The sequence below is a fragment of the Colletotrichum scovillei genome, assembly GCF_011075155.1.
Source record: "Colletotrichum scovillei strain TJNH1 chromosome Unknown Contig00012, whole genome shotgun sequence".
Taxonomy (NCBI): Eukaryota; Fungi; Ascomycota; class Sordariomycetes; order Glomerellales; family Glomerellaceae; genus Colletotrichum; species Colletotrichum scovillei.
Window position 1 is genome coordinate 288107 of NW_023336270.1, and position 21834 is coordinate 309940.

Genomic DNA, 21834 nt, shown 5'->3' on the forward strand with positions numbered 1-21834 from the left:
TCTCAAAGATGCTCAAGATGGGAGAAAAACCCGACAGGACCCAATCACTCCTGGAGTCCGTCCAGTTAGTTCTACGCAGGAAGCAGTCTCATGCTCGGAGTCTATCAACTCTCAGAAAAGTCCGCTACTCAATCTCTTACCACCAAGCTGGCAAGCTTCGAAAGTGCTTACCGCGAAAAGAAGAAAGAGGGGACCGCTCGGGACACTCGGGCGTCGAAGAGTCGAAGGGGCCCAGCAGTTGTAGTTCCCGGAAATTGCCTAGAGACACAGCGTCCACCGGCCGGTGAGTAATCCAGTTGCCAGCTGAGCCACACCTCATTCTGAAGTCCGGCACACGGCGCGCTCACTCAGCTTGGGGCTTGACGGGACTTTCATAACGTCTGTGCATTTGCCTTTAAGTGGGAGTATGGCTCACATGTCACTCACGAGGAATGCATCTTTCAATTCAAGCTTTATTTCTCCAGAATTTGCTCGTCATTTCCCCCATTTTGTACTCACAAGTGTGAAACACTTCACTTTTGTACTATTTGACATGAAGTCGCCTCCATTCTTGCCCGCTCCCTGCCAAGGCCTCTGCTTGGAAGGGTTCGTCCTGCCCATGGGCCGTCGCCGGAAGAGTGGACAGTCTCACTTGTTATGACTACCTGGATGAGCTCACATGATCGGTTCACTCCGACTTCACATCATAACGGCGGAAGCGCACGATAGATGACCAGTAGAGATAACCACGGTTCACGTCCTCTTGTTGACTGAAAGTGCCTCTATTGATCTGTACTCATTTTAACAAACAATTACCCAGCAGCCGCAAAGCAGCCGCGCCATTGTTGGAACTGAGTAGCGCAACCGAGATCAAGATGTGAAACGATATCAAGATCTGAAGTTGGTACGATATCCTCCGAGAAAGGGCTTCGTCGCCTGTATTCCATTGACCGCTTCATGGCGTCACTACACCCGTCACTACCAAAGTCTTTCTCTAACTTTGATCTATTTTCTAGCAGTCGATGGAATGCGCTTGATGTATCTGCATCTAACCCGCAGGGTATATATTCGGACGTGGAACTTCTGGACCGTATCAAACGCTACCTTGTTACACGCCTCGACAGTAAAGCCGTCGGTCCCAGCTTGAGCACTCTCCTAACTGTCGACAACGGCATCTACGGGAACCGCGACATTCATGTCCACACTTCAGGCTGGATCATTGTCTCTGTACGGAGTATTCGAAAGAGAGTACCTGAAGTTTCGACGCCGCCAACAAGCCGTCTTGCCGCATTTGGATCTTGTATACTCTTGCGCTGCTCCACGAAGTCTTGAGGATGCCCATCGGTGATATCACCCAAGAGATCCGCCGACGTCCGTACACACAGGGCCTGAAAGAGGTCAATCTCATGCTCGCCCAATGCCGTGTCCACCCCAGAACATCTGAGCTCCTCATCCTCGCCGCCGTCCGTACCGCAAGCAATCCAAGCACGCCTGCCATCCAACCAGGTCGGCACATTAATCGGCCCATCCCACGGCCTCATCCAATCGCCCGCGAAGAAGTTGATGGAGGCCAATGGACTCTTTGCGTAATGTCGGATGAACCTCGCAACTTGGAGGGCACTCGTCGCCGTGAGCAGAGGGCTGGCGAGCTGCTCCACCGGACCGCAGGTATCCTCGCAACGGACCGGATCGTACGGGCCCTGTTGACGACGGCATTCGCTCGCGATCTCGAGGTATAGCGTGAGGTTGGTCAGTCCAGCCGGGAGGCCTGACGAGAGAGCGCGGAGATCCTCCCATGGCCATGTGCCGTTGCGGTTGAGGTCGATGGTCAGAGATTGCAAGTTTGGTGCTAGGTTGCGAAGGTCTCGCATGACATCCCTCGGAAGCGCTGGTCTTTTGGACTCTAGGCTTTCTGGCGTTCGCCATTCCAGGTGAGTGAGTGAGCGTCCATGGTGTTCGAGTATGGGGATGATGGACTGGTCTTGGCCTGCGTCTAGCCATGAAAGGCTGTGGAGCGAATGCGGAGGTAGAGAGAGGGCAAAGTCTACTGTTGTGTTTCGTTCCAGCCTCAACGTGCGAAGGCTTGGTAGAGATAGAGGCAGTTTGCTCTCGACGAGTGTCTCGGGAGGACCGTCGTAGTCCAAGATGGAGAGATTGCGGATCTTGGAGAAGTCCATCGCGTCGAGCCATAGTTCGATGTTGCTCACCGACTTCTGGTCATCCGAGAGTAGCCTCCATTTCAACCACCCAAAGGCATCACCCGACCAGATCCAATCGCTGAGGTGAGTCCATCCTCTCAATGGATATAGGTAATCCCCACCAGTATCGTAAAAGTGATACTTTTCGAGGGATAGTGTCTCCAGAACGGGGAGATATCGTGATGCTCCGGCAGGATTGAGGGGAAGGCTCCAGCGATCGGGTTCTCCTACACAACCGATCTCTCCGATGCGCAGGTTCAGCGATGTGATGTTGGGACAGTGGATGAGAGCATCGTGGGCTTCGGCTAACGACTCGTAGTCTGTGTTGCTTGGGCTCTGGTGGGACGGCGGTACAGTGACTCTGAGTTCCGAACTGGAGGGGCAAGTTACAGGTTTTGCGGGTGAGGCGATTCCGGCCCAGATGAGGAATGAGGTGAGAGTTTGCGTGGGAAGCATGATGGATTCAGTCACCGATCCCCTTTCTGAACCATCGGTTTCCGTTGTGATCCTGCGGCGAGGATGGAAGTTGAGCTTATCAGGTAGAAAGACGATGGCTGGGAGAGGTGACAGGGGCATGTTGGTTGGACCCCTGTTTCGCTGTGCCTCATTCAATGTACTACTCCCCGCCATTTTTCAAGGTTTGCTTATGCTTTATTATCACAGATATTTGCCCAGCAGCTGCAAAGCAACTGGCCTATTGTTGACACCAAGAAGGGCAACCAAGATCAAGACATCGAATGACATCAAGATAGCAGCAGCACCAACCAAGTTCTCCACCTCATCGTTATCAAGTAAGGGGAGGACTTGGCCATTTCTTGCAGCAAGCAACAGCAACCACCGAAAGTCATCTACTTCCCCATCACTCCCCCTCTCTACCACAGTCTTTGCCCTGAGCCGGAGGAGGTCTGAGGAAGATGCGACCGAACCCCCCAAGAAGGACTCGGTTGCGTGTATGCGCTCGATGCAGCCGTTGCCAATCTCCAGGACATCCATTCGTACTCGGAATCCTTGAGGTGCGTCAAACGCAATCTTGCCGTCGGCCTCGATGGTAAAGCCTTTGGACCCGGCTTGGGCGCTCTCCTAAATGTCGATGATGGCCTCTGAGGGGGCCGCAACATCCACGTCCTCGGTGTGCTATGTCGAGGAGTGGGCAATGCTCGCCGCACCTCCGACTAAGATAACATGCTGCCGTAAGCTTGGCCGGACAAGGGTTGTTGCTGCTTTGAAGCAGGCAAACAGCGCGTCGCGCATGGGGATGGAGATGGTCTTGGAGGAGTTGGGCATTTTGAATGATGACTCTTCTTAGGGATGTTAGAAACATTGAAACATTGAGAGCGAGGTTTGTTGCTGAGAGGTTACTTGACTCACAAAGGATCTAGCTTCGAGCGAACAATACTTTGAACAACTGAAGAGCTGATGCAAGTAACTTGTAAGTAACGATTACCAACCTATCATCGTTAGCAATGCACACGGTAAATGATTCGATGCTTTATCAAGAACCTACCAAGAGTCTGTCGATGATGTCGCGAAGAAGAAAACACAGCAAAAAGAGAGGGAGGGGCAGTTGTCGATCTGACTACTTGCCTTCCCATGCTTTACATCACCTGGTGCCTGCTTTGGCAATCATTCACGTCTATTTGGTGAGACACTTGGGGCAGCTGGTGTCCCTCGGACCTGACTCATTGCTTGGGAGTTTTCATGTGCCTGGAAGACAGGAAAGAGCGTGTCGACGATGTGTTTTCCCTAAACACTGGGTATCTATCGTGAATGCTACCACAACGCCCTCAATCGTGCTCGAAGTAAACGACTATGATCTTTTCGAGAGTTTCCTTGCTTCATCAAGCTCTTCAGTCGATTCCTCCCGCCGCCTCTTTCTCTCAGTTCTGGGTGCCATGCCGGTTTCGCTTCTCGGCAGGTTAATGTCCACGATCCAGGGATAGCGTTCCAACTCACCATCTACCTCGAGCGCGGCGTTAATGAACATGGTGCTCTTGACCTCCGACGAGCTCAGATCGTTGCGAAGATGTCCTGCACTACAGTATCGCTGCGCCCTGCATACGTCGAGTCTCGTCTCCCTAATCTTCTTGTCTTCTTCAGATTCGAACCGGGTACCCCCGAGCGTTGCGAGATTATCTACAAGCTGAGACTTTTCGTGATTAATATCACTAAAATGTGAGGGTTTGTCGGAAATCTTCGGGCGCCAAGCTGCGTCCTTTGCTCCCCAACCACCGTGTACATGTCCGAAACAGTGTAAACGAGGTTGAGACTTTGCAACAGCAGCAAACAGATCCGAACAGCCGATGCGCTTCTTATCCGCAGTCATGTCCATAATCCCACGCGGCGGACCATGCGTGATGAAGATGTCCGTGTCGGCCTGGATTTGGAAGTCATGTCCCTCGCTTTCGTTATACGAGAAGCCCCACCCTTCAGATGATGACGATGATGGCGTGTACGGGCTAGCGTAGACCTTGAGCCTTGTGCCGTTCGCCAGAGTCAGTTCGTGTGTACCCTCGTCCAGGAGAACGATGCCGTCCTCTTTGGCGTCGGTGAAGAGCTTCCTGGCCAGCCCGTATCCGCCGTACTCCCGTTCAAGCAGGTCTGCTTCAAGTGGTGCGCCGTCGATGCGGTTGGCTTCCTCGACTTTTGCTCTGAATGCCACGGGGTCGAGTGAGAAGTCGTGGTTACCTGCGATGACGAGCGTGAGCGGTGCTTTGAACGACTTGAGCATGCCGAGAGTTTGGCGGAATTCGTCCATTTTTGAGTGCTGTGTGAGGTCGCCGCAGTGGATCAGGACATCAGTCGGTTCACGAGGCATCATTTCAGGTGGGAATGTGTGGCCATGAGTGTCGGAGATGATGAGGAATCTGGTTTGGGTGGTGGAAGACATCGTGTTGAAACTGCGATGTTGACTGGAGGATGTAGGAAGTGGGACTTGGCCGACTGTTGAAGACGTCAAGTCTGAGATGAGTGGTGTATGTTTTCCCTCGGTATTTCGATTCAGCTGAGAAATATACTAAATACTTGAATGTGAAAAAGACGAGCCTGGGGAGAATCTCTGCGACATGATTTTGAATCTCTGTAGTCTCCCCACATACATATCTCCGTTTGTGTCCATCAAGTGACCTACCAACTGGGTTTTCAACTGCCGCCAGATAACCTTCATTAATCCCCTCGTGACACCTGGATAAACTAAATGACGAGGCTAGGAAAACACGATTATAGCGGTGATGCATGGTAGATGATGTAGGGAAAAGGACTTCATCAACATCGAGCAGAGAGTGAGCCGCTCGACAAGAAACTTATCAAATGGGATATGGGGGCGTTGACAGTCCATATAAACCTACTACAAGAACAGGAGGATGGACTGCTACCATAACTTCACCGAGACCTGCAGTTTAACCGCGCCGGATCAACCGAAGCCGCAATGGCTCGGCTCCGATTGGGGTTCAAAGGCGGCGCACTAGCTGGGCATTCTCAGCCGGGCAGGGACGGAAGCACGCGCATTCTACTGTGAAGCAGAGAGGGAGGATATGGAACCGCCCTCCTGGCAAACACGATCACGTCTGGTACCACAGTGTTGAGGCAATTCATTACACTAAGTACACATCATAATCTCGCAAAGTCCCCTTGTCTGCTCCGGCTCGAGAACGAGATACCCGAAATCGCCAAGCAAAAAGCCAAGCCGTCCCTCGCCCATCACCCCTCACTCACACGCCACCAAGCACGAAGAGCCACTCAACCAAATCGCGCTCGCCCGGCCTGGAAATCCCCGTATCTACTCACCCAAGTGCCCGGATGACAAGACCGATGTCCGCTGGGCGCGTCCGATATTATCACTAGTATCAATATCTATGATATAGGGTGTATTCCTTTATATGTATGAGAAAGATTCCTATGCGGAAAGGGTAGCGATTATAATGATGTAACTAGTGAAAGGGGTAGATAGGTGACAGAAAACCGATTGCCCCCCACGTTACCGAATCTACTGACGTCGAAAAAAAAAAGAAAAGAAGCCAAGCAATGTTAAGGAAAACGGCTTACGACCCTACAGAAAGAAAAATCCCAACCACGCGGCGGCATGTAACACCCCTTGTTCGTCCGATATCATCCCAGTCGGAGCGTTTTACAACAGGCGTCTCGAAACCCAACAAAGGGCACACGTCCCTACCCAAGCAGTCGTCATCTTTACACCGGGCTCGGGCGTCCGAGCGCTTCCCTCATTCTCCTAGGGCCAACGGGAGCCCGAACAGTGGCGAAGAAGACTTGAGGAAGGGGCACGTCTCACCTCATCTTGGGAGTTGTCTCCTTACAGACATGCACGACTGTGTTTGACAACGAGAGAAACGGCTGAAGGAAACCAAGTTGACTTTTGCAAGAGCCTTGTGCCCTGCTGCATCAAGAACTGTCTAAGTATACTGATGATGGCATCGCTAGGTACAATGTAAATGTCGGTAGTAGTAAATAGTATATCCACAAGGGGTTGCGGGGATGACGCCCAAGATTATCATCATCCACCGATGCACTTCCTCACTGTCGCACTCCAAATTCTCCTCTCCGACGGCATGCCTGTGATGCCGTCAACCGTGTCGCCAATACCTGGCATCCACCTGGTCTCGCGGCGTCCGGCGCAACTGCAACATGCAACCCCGTGGTTCAGACTCCATGATGGTCTATCCTACCACAACTGATATATGATGGTAGAGATAGATTGATACAGGCAAGCAACGACGCTGATATTGTTGACAAATAATATGGTGGAAGAGGGAAACGAAACGAAATTGTTGCCTTTTTCTTTTTCTTCGACTTTGGCTTAGAAGTTCTCCTTGCCCCACACGAACGAGAAGCTGCAGTAATATTAGTATCGAGCATGTCGTCAGGCCTAGAATGGTAACTTACCCAGGTTCACTGTACTTATTACAGAAAATGTGCAGCGTGCTACCCAGACCCTTGGGGCCGCAGAAGAATACACCAGCCTCGGCGGGCGAGTGCAGCTTGCGGATACCTCTGAAAATCATGTCCCAGTTGGGTCTGCCGAAGTTGGTCGGCGAGCGCAGGCCGGTAATGGTATCCTTGTCGGCGTTGGCGTCGTTAATCATAATGTTCGTCGCGTCGTCCGCCTTGATCTTGGCCGTCAGGTAGGTGTGAATCTCAATGCGGTTATCGACATCCTGAGCTTCAATGGCGAGAAGAAGGGAGCGGAACCACTCGAAAGAGCCAAAGTCTCTGCAAATCCAGAAGAAGTAGACCTTGCTCAGGCGGGTCTTCTGCTGAGGGTAGTTCATGCGGTACCAGATGGACTTCAGGATGGAAGCAAAGGGCGTGACACCGATACCAGCACCACAGAGAACCGAGATCTCATATTTGAAAACGTCCTCAGAGGCCGAGCCAAAGGGTCCGTCAATGTAGACACGGGGCAAGACACGGCGGAGGGCGGGGTCGACCTCGCTGGAATCGCTGTTGACACCGACGACCTTGCTCGCATCGTCCTTCTTCTTATCCCATTCGCAGCCGAGAGCCATTGAGACGGCACGAGTGAAGTCACCGACAACACGCATGTGGATGGAGATGTAGTCTTCCTCGGGGGCGCTGGTCAAGGTGAAAGGGTGGTACTGCCACAGAGAGACAGCGGGACAGCAGAAGAAGATGTACTGTCCAGCCCTGGTCTTGGTGTGCTCCTTCTTGATCTGGATCTCGCAGACATTGCTGGGGTGCTGAATGACCTTGGAAACGTACGTCTTGTGGCGTCCACGAACCTCACGAGCGACACGCTCAGCCAGGTAGACGAAACCGCCGTACATCCAGTACTGCCAAAACACACCGATGGCGGAAGTGCCGATGCTGGTGCAGAAAGGAGCAAAGTCGGGCTGAATCATGCAGAAGGCACCGTGGATGGACCAGAAGAAGAAGAAGACAATGAACATGTGGTGAGTGTACCAGAATCGCTCGTAGTTGGCACGGCGGGGCTTCTCAACCGAGGTGAAGACCATACCCATGAGCGCGATGAGCATGACATAGCCAGTCCAGCCGGGTCCGGAGACAAAGTTGGCCAGCAGCCAGCCGTAGATTCCGAGGTTGTTCTTGGCGGCGATCTGGGCAAAGTTGTTCCAGTGGGCAATGGTGTGGACCCACGAAAAGAAGACAATGGACCAAGCGGTGGTGATGTGGAAGGTGATGTTCTTATCGAACTGGATGATTCCGTTGAGTGGAGTCTGGCGAGCCAGGGAGATGAGCGTGCGGCAGACGGGGAAAAGGACCAAAGCGACGTCGACGTGGAGCACCAGCGCAGCTGAACGTGCAATGATGAATGTCGGGCCAAATGTGTCTCTTGCTATTTGCAAGTTGTCCTTGAGGGCGAAGTTGACGGAGGCGAAAGCGAAGACAAGGCCGTGAAGCACGAGGAACACAAAAACAAATCTGCTTAGAGTTAGAGCCTGCTGTCTAGTAGTCGGACTGGGTGTGCGTAGACGTACACTCTTCGGTATCCTTCGTTAATCATCCAACGGTCGAAGCGCTCCCGCATCGTCAAATCCTTTTGCTTCTCCTGAGTCATCTCTCCGGAGAGAAGCATGCGGGTAAGAGGTGTCCATCTTGAGCGTTCCGAAGGCTTCTCGGAGCCTGCATAGTAGTAATCCATGGCTGGCAATTCGATCTGGCTTGTCGCTAGCCAGGGGTTCTTCGACGGCTGTTCTCTTGCTGATTTCCTTTCCGATCCGAAATATCCCAGTCCAGTGGAGGGTTGGTCTTCTTCTCGACTCTTTCTCGGATTTCAATTAAACTTCCCCGTTAACTCTCTTTCCTTCCCTAGTCGTTGGCAATTTCTATCGTCGTGATGATGGCGGTGTGCGAATGGTCGCGGGTATAATCGAGCGTTGGGGATGGGTTCAGAGCCTGCTGAATGGGCGCAGAAAATAATGCATCTAAATGAAAGTAGGCGAAGAGAAGTGAAGAGTCGATCCAAGAAGTACGCGCGAACCCAGAAAAAGAGCGGAAATTCGAGCCTGCGATCCGTTGGTCACTGGGTCAGCGAAATGAAGGCTTCACGCGCGAGGCGGTAGAAGGATGGAAAGTGGTGGGAAGGGCACGGAGCTGGAATGTAAATGACAGAAGGTGGCGGGGAGGAAGCAGAAGAGAAGAAGAGGCGGCCGAGGGGCTTATGGCGCACAGCAGAGTGTTGGAGGCGCAAGAGAGTGTGTCCGGGAGAGTGATGCGGCTTCTCTTGCTGCTACTACTTGTCTGCTGGTAGGAGAGGAGGAAGAGGGATGGGCGGTAGGGGGGAGTGTAGGAAACATAAGGTGATTTTTGTCGATGATACAAGCCACGCTGCTTGGTTCGGTTCTGGTCGCACACTTACCTGCACACAATGCCTGCACTCGGCGGCTGGATAAAATTCTTGGTATTCGCGGGGGATTGAGAGGATTGGCGATAATTACTTGTCCCTACTTGCAGTAGCGGAAAGGGGTGTGAGAGATGGACGCTGGAAGAAGGGGGAAAAGAGAGTCAAAAGCACAGCGTCCGGGAGGTGGGCGATCACAGGATGAAGAGGAGTGAGAGCGAAGTCTCGGGTGTGAAGTATGAGAGGTGTGTGAGGTGGATGCGTTCTGGTTCAGGGCGGGGAGTGGAGGGGGGCAAGGGGAGGGGAGGGTGGCAGGGGTGCTTCAGGACAAGGGGGTAGGGATAGGGGGGGGTCGTGTGGTGGGCAGGGAATGAGGGCTTCACAAGTCTCGAATGGAACGGTGAGCATCCGCTGGACACGTTGTCAAGTAGCAGAAAGACGCGGCAACAGATGCTGTTTGTCAACTTATATCATACCTGAAATTCATAATCATAAAAGCCATATTACGTCTAACGATAGAATGAAGTTGTCAAAGACAGGTGCGTGTTGATGTTCAGGTACGGGATTCAGGTGGTCGTCGGTCTCAGTGACATGCCGAGATAGTACGAGAGCCTGCGACATTATGCCTATGGTGGCTCGAGAGGCAGGGTACTGATGAGTATCGGTTACCGCAGGGCCTCCGGTGTAAAGGCAAGGTTCCAAGGGTTTGGGGAGAACAACCACATGGGGGGATGGGTGTGTGTAATTCAAGAACGATGGTGTGCGGGATCATAGACAACGATGACTAGACTAAGAGATGGCGTCAATGGGAACAACAAGCAGATAAGCGGACGCGAGGAACAAGTGGAAAAGGGGCTTACGATGAATAATTGGGGTTGAGAGGTGAGACTGAGACTGAAGGTCCTGGACTAGAGGTGAGTAGTGTACGAGCGTGAGAGTGAAAGTGGATGAAGCAGAGAGAACAGACCATCACGCACAGAGCAGTGATGGTGCAGAGATGCAGCTTGCGCAAACGCGTTGCAGATACGGCACGGCAAGGCAGCCAGTGGTTCACTCGGCCGGCGCGGACGGCGGACGGACGGTGTTTTCGCGTGCCATTCCACTCAGATCGAGGATTCGTCTCACTCGAGATGGATACTATGTAAAGACTGGCTGCAGTTGAGGGAATGGAAGGAAAAAACGTCTGAGCATGGTCCCAGGGCAGGGATGCCAAGCAGCTAGAGCCTCAGGGGGCCAGGCCACATTACGCTTACTTGGGCGGGTCCGGAGATGTTCTCGGCCAATCATCGGTTGTGGATCAATGCAGGTACAATGTTCTTGCCGCGCTGCTTCGGGACGGTGCATTTCTGCATCTGCGCTTGCCTCTCGTACCTCTCTCTTTCCCTCCCAAGTTTTCCACATGGCACGGTACTGGCATACGTAAAGCATGAGAGTACTCGAGTACAAGCTTCAAGTCCGTCGTCGAGGGAAAGACTCACCGGACGCTCTTGTCAAATCGAGAAGGAATATCACGAGCGTTGCTTCAGGTTAACCAAGGCAGGCGCCAGCCAAGTAGTTTTCATAGCATCAAAAAATACAGCAGGTGGCCAGGTCGTGGGGAGATTCTTTCCTTCCATGGGCCCAATCGAAAACGATAACCCCGCCACGGGAACCAAGCCCAATGGCCCATCCGTCTCACCGACTCTGCCTGTCTTCCGAGTCTTGGCTTTTCCAGGCTCACTGAATCCCTCTTTTTCTTTCCCGAATACACTAGGTACTTACTTTACTCCATAGTGACCGAACACTCAGCTTCCGCCGATTAAACAACACCGCAGAATCCCGCTCACATCATTCCATCCAAACCCCCAAAAGTCATGATCCCGGCTTGGACGCGCGCTTCCTGGCTTGTCGCCGCCCTCCTTCTGTGGGCCTCGTTCCCGTTCCTGGGACACAAGGCCGCTGGAACGGGCTGGACGGCATCGCGCACCCACTAGCTTCCCTACCTTAATATCAAAAAAAGCCTACCTTATTCGGACAGTCGCAGTCTGGGATCACCGTCTTTGCCCGCCAATCACATCTACCGTGTTCGACTTCCGGAATCCACTCTCCTCCAGCTCAACTTCATCGGACGCTGGCCGCATCAAGAGCTTAGACCGACAACGAGCCGCCTACGAAGGTGGTTGACCATATTCGTACAACTAATTAATCGCCACGAAGCCAAGCCTTTTGGACATCTGCGGTCCATATTGCCATCACGGAGCATGCCGAAAGAATCCACCTTTACCGACGGATATAGGTAATTCGCTTCTTTGTACGGCATCGTTCCCCTGGGCCCTGGCAGTGGTCATCCCACCGGGCCACCAGCAGTCAGATACGATGAATCCTCTCAAATACAGGAACATGTTGTCGATGTCCAATATGCCATAGGGCACATAGCCATAAAGCAATGCAGGAAATCTCATCAGCCCCTTCCGCCTCACCACGGTCGCCTACGCCTCGTTGCTGTTTGGGCCACGTTTGGAACAAGGCTGGTCTCCCGCATCACATGTGGGTAATGAGGCCATAATCCTCCCCGGCCTACAAACTTCCAAACCGCCCAGTTGCACATCGATACGCCCCCAGCCAACAGGCACAGGCAACAAGTCTTGATGAAAGCCACCTATTCCTCGAAATCCTCGTCAGTCGTCACGGCAGTGACTCCCAAACAAGACAAGGGCAAGCTTCAGAATGCGATACGTACCCTTGGCGGGGGTTCGGTTTCTGCCCGTCTGATTGGATCCAGAGTCGTTTCGGAGATGTAAAAGAGGGGCGTGCGTCTCGATTCGTCGCCTAAGCCCGTGTCACAGCTTGTTTCGCCAGGGATGTTTTGACACAATTCTGATTTCACAACTTTTCTCTCTTTCCTGTGTAGGTTGTCAAGTCTCGACTCTCACTCACTCTCGACTGCTTTTTCACTGATTGTGGCGCTTCATCGCTGCTACGGCACGCACACTTTGGCCCCTTGATCATCACGCCTTCGGAAAAAATGTTAGTCACTTGAGTACGTGTGTACGACATTGCTTAACACACTTCAGCTCCTTACTAAGCGGCGGAACCAACTTGGCTCCCCCCTCGGAAGCATTTGTCGAGACTTTGGATAACGTCGTTGGTCAACATCTTCTGCGCTCTTCCTAGCCAATACCCCGTCTGTTCAGTCTCACAAACCACATGGCTTCAAACCCACACTCCCCCCATTTCATATCTCACTCCCCCTTCTTACCGCCCTCCCGTCTCTGTTCACTGAAGCCGGAATATTCTTAGCACTCTCATTGGCTAGGATCCCTCGACTCGCCCTGCCCTGGATCGAATTCAGAGAGGCACCGGCTACACATTCGCCATCTGTCACTACGCGGCTGATTGCCAAACCTCTGGCTCGCCTCCCGCCGCACATCTCGTCCCGTCACCGCGCAGATTGATCCCCCGTCAACCACTCAACATCCTAGTGGAAGATCACTCACAATCTACGCACTCAGGACCAGTTCAACGTAGCGGCATATGCAAAAATCAGTTCATATTTGAAGCTGCTCTACCCCTTCCCGCTGCCAGCGTAGATCATTGGCAACCTCAAGCCAACTTCAATGGCACGTTGCCGCCCGCTGCTTACGCAGAGGATGCCCCTCGTTGCCCCTACTTCAACTACTTCGAGACAGTCTTGTCAAATTGTCAACCATTCGTTAGCAAGACAAGCTCGCGGTTTGTGTCTGCTTACAAACTTACCTGCCCTTGCCCTTGGCTTACAAGGTGCTGGCAAGAGCGCCTACCGGCGAACTGAGTGAAGATCCTCATTGCATGCAACTGAAGCCGAAATCATCTGTACTCGGCTACTCAAGAGTAAATGCGTCTCACCAATCACAGATTGCTAGATTATCAATCTGCCGCCCCTCTGAGAGTTTCCCCCTTGAGATTGTTGCGGACTCAGCTGCGTCAATCTGCATGTCCTCATCAACCCAGCGGCTGAAGACCCCCACATTTCAAACTATGTCTCTACCAGCCTCATTCCATCTATCTGATACAGACTCAGTCTCTTCCAAGTCTCGGGAAATACTTTTAATTACATCCCGCATTCTTCAGCCTGTCAAGAGTTTACTTTATTTGCTCGACAAGCAAGACCACCTGTTCACCACGGTCCATGAACTCCTCCGTCGCTCGACCAGTCCCTTGAAATCCGAACGACGCAAGCCCCTGTCTCCTGAACAGACTCCATTCCCACCTTTACAAAACGCGCGATATTCGCTCGACCTTTACCTGACAGTGGGCACACCTCGAGTCGATCTACACGGCACGATTATCCGAAGCGTCGAGGCACTGCCCTCTCCTTTGAACACTTCTCGAACGTGAGGCCCGTCTTCTTCCGTCCCACTGCACTGGAGACGATTGTTCCCGAACAATGGCCGTCTGGTATACCATCGACACTCGAGCGCTCGACCTCAAATCATCAAGTTTCAAAACACACCAGCCTTGCCCTCTGCTAAACATCATTCACCCTTTGCCCGCCTTTCTACGTATCGAGATCCGTATAGGGCACACGCTTGAAGGAGGGACGCAGGGCACAGGCTCCCGTCCTTCCTCGTCTCTGCCTACCCGGGTGGCCCTCTCGCATCTACCGGCCGTTTTGAGTAATCTCACCTCTTCTACTCTTCAAGTGAAACCACGTGCCCCCTTCCGCGGCTGGAAAGGAGCCGTACATACACACAGATACCAGTACACATTGCCGCTCATCTAGGGCTAGTCAATTCGCTCGATTCGTGAACACCTCTTCCGTCCCTGGAAGAATGGTCTCTCCATCGCCACACACATCCATCTCATCTTTCCCGCGCCCGGCTACCTACGTAAAGGCAAACGATTCTCTTTCCATCCTCGGCCAAAGGGGGCCACCACCACTTCCAAACTGGGCCTCACACGTTTCGTTTGGACTGATGTCGTGCATGTTTGCTGGCCCTACAAGTCAACGCAAGGAAAGATCCAAGCAACGGCGAGCCCGCAGGCCACCAGTCCTTTCTAAAGGCTGGTCCTGGTTCTACTTCTTTCCTGCAACGTCGTTTATGTGATGCATATGACAGTGTTCCGGATACGATCTAATCTGCGCCCGTTGTTATTCACCTTGTTCTTAACAACGCGATCAATAAGGCATCTTAGCGTCGGATGATGTATGAATGGAAGGCTGAGGCTATCCCCGTGGATTGGTATCCTTCAAAATGTTGAACCAGCACGGGAGATGTGCCATGCCAAGGACGATCATCAGCCTTTAGTAAATCACTCTGATTACTATTCGTACTGCCGCGCCTTGCTTCGAGAATGATCCGTCTAGTAAGTCAATATGCCATATACGTGGATCGTTGCCGAGGCGGTGAGGCCGGAAAGTGTCCAGCCTTCCATGGGTGTGAGCTGGATGCAATCACCCAATCTTCCGCCTCTTTCCTAAACATGTAGTATAGTATCCCGTGCTCTTCTTCATTCCTTCTCTTCCCGTTGTGATCCTCAGCTGCGAACCGCATTCGCCCTGGAAGCAAGACAGAATCTCGCTGGGTTACACCTCGAGTGACCATCTTGTCTATCAATTCCCCGTAGACTTAACGTGTCTCTCATTTGAAGCTTCATATCAAAAGCTACATCATCCACTTTTCCCACCCAGTACAAGACCGCGGCTAAACAAGCACCAAGTCCTCCTCACACCTTCTCCTTTGCACACCTAAATCCAAACGACGGATCATCTTCAACTTGTTTCTCGTATCTCGCGACATGTTCCCATAGACTGCCGATTTTAATATCAATAACTCCCAGTATGTCGTTCTCTTGAGCATGCAATATCGCATTGCCTCATCCTGCGGACTGCTAGAAAAACAAAAGAACCTCACACCCACGAATCCCATTAAGTTTCCTCCCCCACCCATCACGCATAGATAAACACACGAACTCACGTGGACACCTATCCAGATCCCATCTCCTCAAACCCATCACCATGATCCTCGGATCCTCAGATCCCCGGGTCCTCGGAGCCGGCGTCCCAGCACACTCGATCCAGGCAAGTCAAGCAGGCACATCTAGACCTGCTGCCCTTGCCACGGGACAGGTATTCCGGTGTGTGAGGGAATCGGAAGGCATCGAAACACCCTATGAACGGGCCTTTAAACACGGCTCCCGGCAGTCAATGACCGCCGCTTAGGACAGATCATCAATGTTACATTGACATCACTCGGTCTCATCGATCACTTACTCAGGTAGAAAGCCTTCTCGAGTCGTATCCTGGGCAACGATATCTGCTCTAGCCCGATATTAACGACGACCGACCCTCGCCAGCCAAGACTAATCCTCTTCATCCAAGCGTTGAGGGTATTTGGCAACCTACACTGGCTTTGAGGAACGCCACGCCTGATACACGAACACACATTATCACGGAAATAATTGGGTACGATGACTACCAGTCGTCTCTTCTGAGGTGTCAACCAAAACGTACGCAGCAATGCAGCGTGAATGCAGTAGAAACATGAAGCCTTGCCGTATGAAAACCCGTACGTGGTACCTGTGCTGCTAACTGTCTGATCGGTCCGCCTTCTATCCACATTGCCCGCGTAACCTCTTCTCGAGAATGCCAATCCGCCGTCAAGTGTTTTGTTTCGACGGCCGAACCGTCTTCTGTGTGCTGGTGAAACGAAAGAGATCCCAAACCGCAACGCAGAGCAATGACCATGACCTAATCGTACGCCAGAGCTGTCGAAGAGAGAGAGGAAAGCCGTCGCCTGTCATACTTGTCCAACCATCATGCCTCGAGCACCGTCTAAATAGCGTACTTGCGAGTCCACTCGCGAGCAGTGGCCTCGTATCTGGCGCGGTCCGTCTTGTAGACGTGTGCAATCTCGGGCACCAGAGGGTCGTCGGGGTTGGGGTCCGTCAGCATTGAGCAGATGGACAGCAAGACTATCACACGTTAGCACAGTGCCTACGTCAGGCTTGGGGTGAGCTATGAGATGACGTACCCTTGGAGATGGTCAACGCCGGGCTCCACTGGTCACGCAGAATATCTAAGCAAATGCTGCCGTTGGAGTTGATGTTGGGGTGGTAGATGCGAGTGGTGAAGTTGACTTTGGGCGGCTTGAAGGGGTAGTCGGTAGGGAAGTGAATGGCGAGGAAGAAGACGCCGCCAGAGTAGGGAGAGTCGCCCTGAAAGTAGGTATTAGCCACATGCTTTGATTCACGTCATTATTTCCAGCTGATAGTTGGCTGGATCTCGGGTACCAGTGCCAGGTCCAGGTCCAACCAACCAAGCATTCGAGGGGGGAAATGGACTTACGGGTCCCATAATCGTCGCTTGCCAGTGGAACTATACGAATCCAGTCAGTCATTGTCTACATATCCCATCGTGGGCACTGAGAATCCGTGATCTCGTGCTCGGCTGAGTCATGATTCAAGGCATCACCACAGCGGGCTCTTATCGGGAAAGATGTAGTCGACGTACCAGATCTTCGCCGACGGGGCCGGCAGAGCAGGAAGAGGGCGGGTCACTGTCAAGGAAAAGAAGTCAGCATTGTGCATCTTTTGAATCGTACTCGTCGGCTTGATGCCGCCATCACCGTCAACATCAGTGGTCCGAATGAGCTGAAAAGTTGCAGCAGTCCTTGTTGAAGAAGACCCCGCTCCCGATGGCCCCACCTGACGTCTCGGGCTGCGACAAAAAGGCTGCGAGTTTAAATGACGAAAAGTGTGCAGGCAACTTACCGGCCGAGATCAGTGAGCTCCTTGTTAATGCGCTTGAGAGCCATTTTGGATGTGGTTTGTGGTTGGGGGTATCTAGAAGATGGTCGATCGCCAAAGCGCAAATGCTATGTTCTGTTGTTGTGAGGGGCAAAAGTCAGCGAAAGCGGTCGGCGGTGGTGGGCTTTTTTTGGATGCAGGATGCGGGCAGAGGTGGGTGGAGGGGTGGTGGGCTGCACTGTTGCTGCTGCTGGCCTTCTGTAGTTTGCGTCGGCCGGGAAAGCGAAACGAAGTGGTATGTGTCGAGATGCGAGGAATGCCAGAGGAACCAAGATCGTGTTGGTATGACACTTGATATATATGTATGCCGAAGACGAAGAGGATTGTCGATGTAGCCGGTGTCGATGCAGCAGCAGCAGCAGGCGTCGTGGAAAGCGTGGATGTGACGGTCTTGGGTGCAAATCATGTGCTGCTGGTGGTAGGGAGGGGCGTACAGTACCTAAACGAGGAAAGATTTATCCCCGAAGAAGATGCTCCCGAAAAGAAAAGAGCCCGATCGTGTGTATAAGGTCGTTCGGTATATCGCCCGTGAAGGATATTACGCGGTGTTCGTGGAGGAAATGATTCGCTTCGTGGCGGTCCCGTTACAGATTGATGTCGAGATTGAAATGGGGTGGGAGGGAAAGGAAGGAGAGAAAGGAAGTCAGCGGTCGGGCCTGGCGAAAAATGACGGGAAGGGGTGAGTCGTGTGGTAACCTTAGGTAGGCAGGAGCCACTTTGGAGGGGAAAGGCAGGAAGTGGGAAGGAGGGGGGGAGCAGAGCGCCAAACCTAAGGCTTAAAGGAAAGCACTGAGGCTGCCCAGCGCGAACCATGGCTTCCATTCACTGACACGACCGGGCAGGAAGGTAGCCGCCCGCAAAGTATCTTTTCCCCAAATTTACTCACAAAGGTACTCGTTATTACCAGAATTGAACCCTGAATGGCCCTGGATGCACTGTTACTTTCCACGGATTCCATTCGATTTGTGAGCGTCAAGAGAAGCAGGAGCCGGGCGCAGCAAATGCAAGTGTGGCTGGTGACTAATGATTTATGACTGTTGATTGGTCATTACCGCCTCAGACTGTCCACCAGGGAATTGGGAGGTTGACAAACGATGACACCCATCAAACATCTACTCACCTACGCAGTTAGGTATTCAGTCATCATTGGCCATTCACTCTGTAGCGTCAGCCTCAATTACCGGGCGACAGGTTTCGTTCAAACAAAACAAAATGTGGTTCTGTGGCCACTTTCTTCCAGTTGTGAAGGACACTCCGAGGAGAGGTAACTTGACCTGTGCACCGCCACATCCTCACTGGACAGCACCTGCAACGCTAACTGATGACAATTGCTGACTGGTGGCGGTTCTGGTAATGCCACCCGATGACTCAGCAAGTGCCTCAGCCTCACCAATTCCCAACCCAGCCGAAGTGGTTCCCTGGTCTTCTACCAACACACCGGCCCAGACTTCAGAGTACCGGTACCTAAGCATATGCATCTACCTACCTTAGCATAGGCGCCAAAAACACCAAGCAATCGCGTAGTATTATCGATTGCTACCTGGATGGCAAAAGAAAAGACATCCCATGCATCTTACCCAACTGGATGATGGATTTGGCCCTCGATGCCGTCCAACCAACAGCGACGCATCAGTTCTCAAGCAAGAAAGCACCCCGGATTCCGAAATCAGCTCATCCTTCTGGGATATGGCGTACCTGAAACCTCGTACAACAGAACATGTGCCGTTCTTCGACACTTATCATCCTCTTCGCGGCGGTCACTTTCTATCAACACCAACTCCTCGCACTCTGCCTACACTCTACATTTTGCATTTTTTGCATCTGCCATCCCATTGCTGTCCGCCGGCTACGGCGAATGACGTCCAGCTCTTAGGTGTCGCCCGAACCCGGTACTTGACTTGGGCACCGAGCGATGCCTAAAAACCCATGTACCTCCCGAGCATCTCATCCCGGGTCTGAACTCTGCCGGGTGCTGCCGAACAAAGGGCCAAGGCATTGCCCTGGCATGTTTCAACCTTTCAACCCCAATCCGCACCCAGCCTGTTCCTATTCTTGTACTTGACCTCCCCTGCTCCGGTCTTTTCCTTTTTCCAGTTACAGTCCCTCCCCGGGCAGGTCTCGCGATCATCAATTCCCACTCTCCAGATTGTGGCTGTACCTAGCTACCAACAATCCCAACTAATGTCCCGATATGCTTCATTGCATGAACGATAGTCTGGGGAACCGCGTCTAGCACTCGGCAAGCACACACTATTCGGAACTAATTCCGGGTACCATTCGAGATGGAGATAACACCTTGACCGCATCCCATCTAAGACGGCTTGAGTCCATTGCGGAGGTAGTCCGCGACGACGTCATTCGCCGACACCGGGTCGTTATGTAATCATCATCTACAACCGTTCAGCCAATCAGATACGACCCCTATTGTGCCTCGGATGCTGCTCGGGACAGCTCCTGGCGGGGAAGACGCCCCGTGCCCGGGCTTCAAGGCCATGTTCCCGCCATGATGGCGGTACGATTTCTCCCCAACCCACCGTGAGGAAGAGTCAATTGATCAGTAGTAGCCATGATGTATCGCAACGCCTTGAGAACATGCGCGACGCGATGCGCCGCAAAGCGCACCTTGCCCGCCGCGAGAACCTTCGCTTCCGCCTCTGATGGCCCGGTCTTCAACTGGGAGGATCCCTTGAACGCAAAGAACCTCCTGACTGAGGAGGAGGTCGCCATTTCTGAGACAGCTGAGCGGTACTGCCAGGAGCGCATGCTGCCGCGTGTCCTTCGTATGTCTTCCCTTTCTAGTAACTTCCATGGCTTACACTGACCACTCTCCATAGAGGCCTACCGCGACGAGCAATATGACCAAAAGATCCTCGAGGAGATGGGCGAACTGGGGCTCCTCGGAGCAACAATTGAGGGCTATGGATGCGCCGGTGTCTCTACCGTTGCCGGAGGACTCATCACAAAGGCCGTCGAGAGAGTCGACAGTGGCTACCGTTCTGGCATGTCCGTCCAGTCGTCGCTGGTCATGGGTGGCATCGCGGAGTTCGGTACCGAGGAGCAAAAGGAGAGATTCCTGCCAAAGATGGCCACAGGAAAGATGCTCGGCGCGTTTGGTTTGACAGAACCCAACCACGGCAGCGACCCCGGCTCCATGGAGACGACGGCCAAGCCTCACCCGACCAAGGAGGGCTACTACTCTCTTTCTGGTGCCAAGACGTGGATCACAAACTCGCCCATTGCCGATGTGTTGATGGTCTGGGCGAAGCTGCAAGAAACGGGCAAGATCAGAGGGTTCCTGGTTGAACGGTCTCAGTGCCCGCCCGGCACTCTCGAGACGCCAGCCATCAAGAACAAGAACGGCCTGCGAGCCTCCATCACAGGCATGATTCAGCTCGACGACGTCCCCGTCCCCAAGGAAAATATGTTCCCCTCCGTCGAGGGACTGCGAGGCCCCTTCTCGTGCCTCAACAGCGCGAGATACGGTATCTCCCTAGGTGTCATCGGTGCCCTTGAGGACTGCATTGCCCGCGCTAGGACATACTCACTCGAGCGAAAGCAGTTCAAGGGTAACCCCATCGCCAAGTACCAGCTCGTACAGAAGAAGCTCGCCGACGCTGCCACCGACGCGGCCTACGGTACCGTTGCCGCGATCCAGGTTGGCAGACTCAAGGACGAGGGCAAGGCGACGCCTGAGATGATCAGCATGGTCAAGCGTCAGAATTGCGATCGGGCGCTGCAGAATGCCCGCGTGTTGCAAGAGATCTTTGGTGGTAACGCTGTCAGTGACGAGTATGGTATCGGGCGCCACGTTGCCAACCTTTTCGTAACGCAGACGTACGAAGGACAGAGTGACATTCACAGTAAGTTGCTCCAGTGGCCGTATGTTTCGGGGATATCCCTTACTAACCTAAGAAACAGGTCTCATCTTGGGTCGTGCCATCACTGGTATCCAAGCCTTCGTGTAATAATGTGAGATGGGAAAATGTGGTCTTGTATATTACCTTGACGCCGGGGAACGGGTACGGTGGATCAAAACATACAAACCTTGAATGAGAAACTTGCGAAAGCTATGCCCACTATCAGAATTGGCCTTGCTTGCGATGCAATGCATCTTAGATGGGAGTACATCATGACCGTGACATGCTTTTGACCTTGCTACTCTTGAGTATCGAACAATGCACTGATATTATGGAAAATCCAAAATACTACGATTTCTTTGATAATCTTGATTTTAGTCGGGATCAAGCCCTGTCGGATTCATCGCAGTCGCAGGCGTCCTCATCATGCCAATGCGCTAAAGTCCTGATGAACTGGCGTGGATGCTCATCCTTCACGGGGCTAGTAGCCTAGAGGTAGGACTAGTAGGACTCGAGCACGCACCACCGGTCTCACAGCCTCACTTCTGACTGTTCTTGAAGCCACCCTCTACAGGTACATGTACCTAGCTGAGGTTGGCTTTATTCAATTTGGTATCTTTCTCCTAGAAAGTATGAATCATGTAACCTCGATCATAACTTCAAATTCCCGTTTTGCCAGACTATTCCCGCACAAATAAAT

At 52.7% G+C, this 21834-nt stretch overlaps 5 protein-coding genes across 5 annotated transcripts; 1 reads left to right on the top strand and 4 right to left on the bottom strand.

Annotated features, from left to right (window-relative positions):
- Window positions 1-1172: 1172 nt before the first annotated feature.
- HER10_EVM0007080 (uncharacterized protein) lies at window positions 1173-2633 on the bottom strand (the record flags this gene model as incomplete). Its single annotated transcript, XM_035476646.1, has 1 exon — window positions 1173-2633. The coding sequence occupies one exon, from the start codon at window positions 2631-2633 to the stop codon at window positions 1173-1175; it is 1461 nt and encodes a 486-aa protein (XP_035326223.1).
- A 1351-nt stretch (window positions 2634-3984) lies between these two features.
- On the bottom strand, window positions 3985-5064 carry HER10_EVM0005705 (uncharacterized protein; the record flags this gene model as incomplete). Its single annotated transcript, XM_035475310.1, has 1 exon — window positions 3985-5064. The coding sequence occupies one exon, from the start codon at window positions 5062-5064 to the stop codon at window positions 3985-3987; it is 1080 nt and encodes a 359-aa protein (XP_035326190.1).
- A 1349-nt stretch (window positions 5065-6413) lies between these two features.
- Window positions 6414-10532, bottom strand: HER10_EVM0005534 (ferric reductase like transmembrane component). Its single transcript, XM_035475147.1, has 3 exons — window positions 8648-10532; window positions 7074-8591; window positions 6414-7021 (listed from the first exon to the last, which is right to left on the bottom strand). Exons 1-3 carry the CDS (start codon window positions 8809-8811, stop codon window positions 6988-6990), a joined length of 1716 nt encoding a protein of 571 aa, XP_035326183.1. The 5' UTR covers window positions 8812-10532; the 3' UTR covers window positions 6414-6987.
- A 4461-nt stretch (window positions 10533-14993) lies between these two features.
- HER10_EVM0006951 (ubiquitin conjugating enzyme) lies at window positions 14994-18017 on the bottom strand. Its single transcript, XM_035483027.1, has 5 exons — window positions 17242-18017; window positions 16982-17027; window positions 16817-16846; window positions 16503-16686; window positions 14994-16443 (listed from the first exon to the last, which is right to left on the bottom strand). The coding sequence occupies exons 1-5, from the start codon at window positions 17283-17285 to the stop codon at window positions 16304-16306; spliced, it is 444 nt and encodes a 147-aa protein (XP_035326219.1). The 5' UTR covers window positions 17286-18017; the 3' UTR covers window positions 14994-16303.
- Window positions 18018-19068: 1051 nt separating this feature from the next.
- Window positions 19069-21354, top strand: HER10_EVM0012629 (acyl-CoA dehydrogenase domain-containing protein). Its single transcript, XM_035482022.1, has 3 exons — window positions 19069-20057; window positions 20112-21137; window positions 21196-21354. Exons 1-3 carry the CDS (start codon window positions 19844-19846, stop codon window positions 21240-21242), a joined length of 1287 nt encoding a protein of 428 aa, XP_035326379.1. The 5' UTR covers window positions 19069-19843; the 3' UTR covers window positions 21243-21354.
- The last annotated feature ends 480 nt before the right edge of the window (window positions 21355-21834 follow it).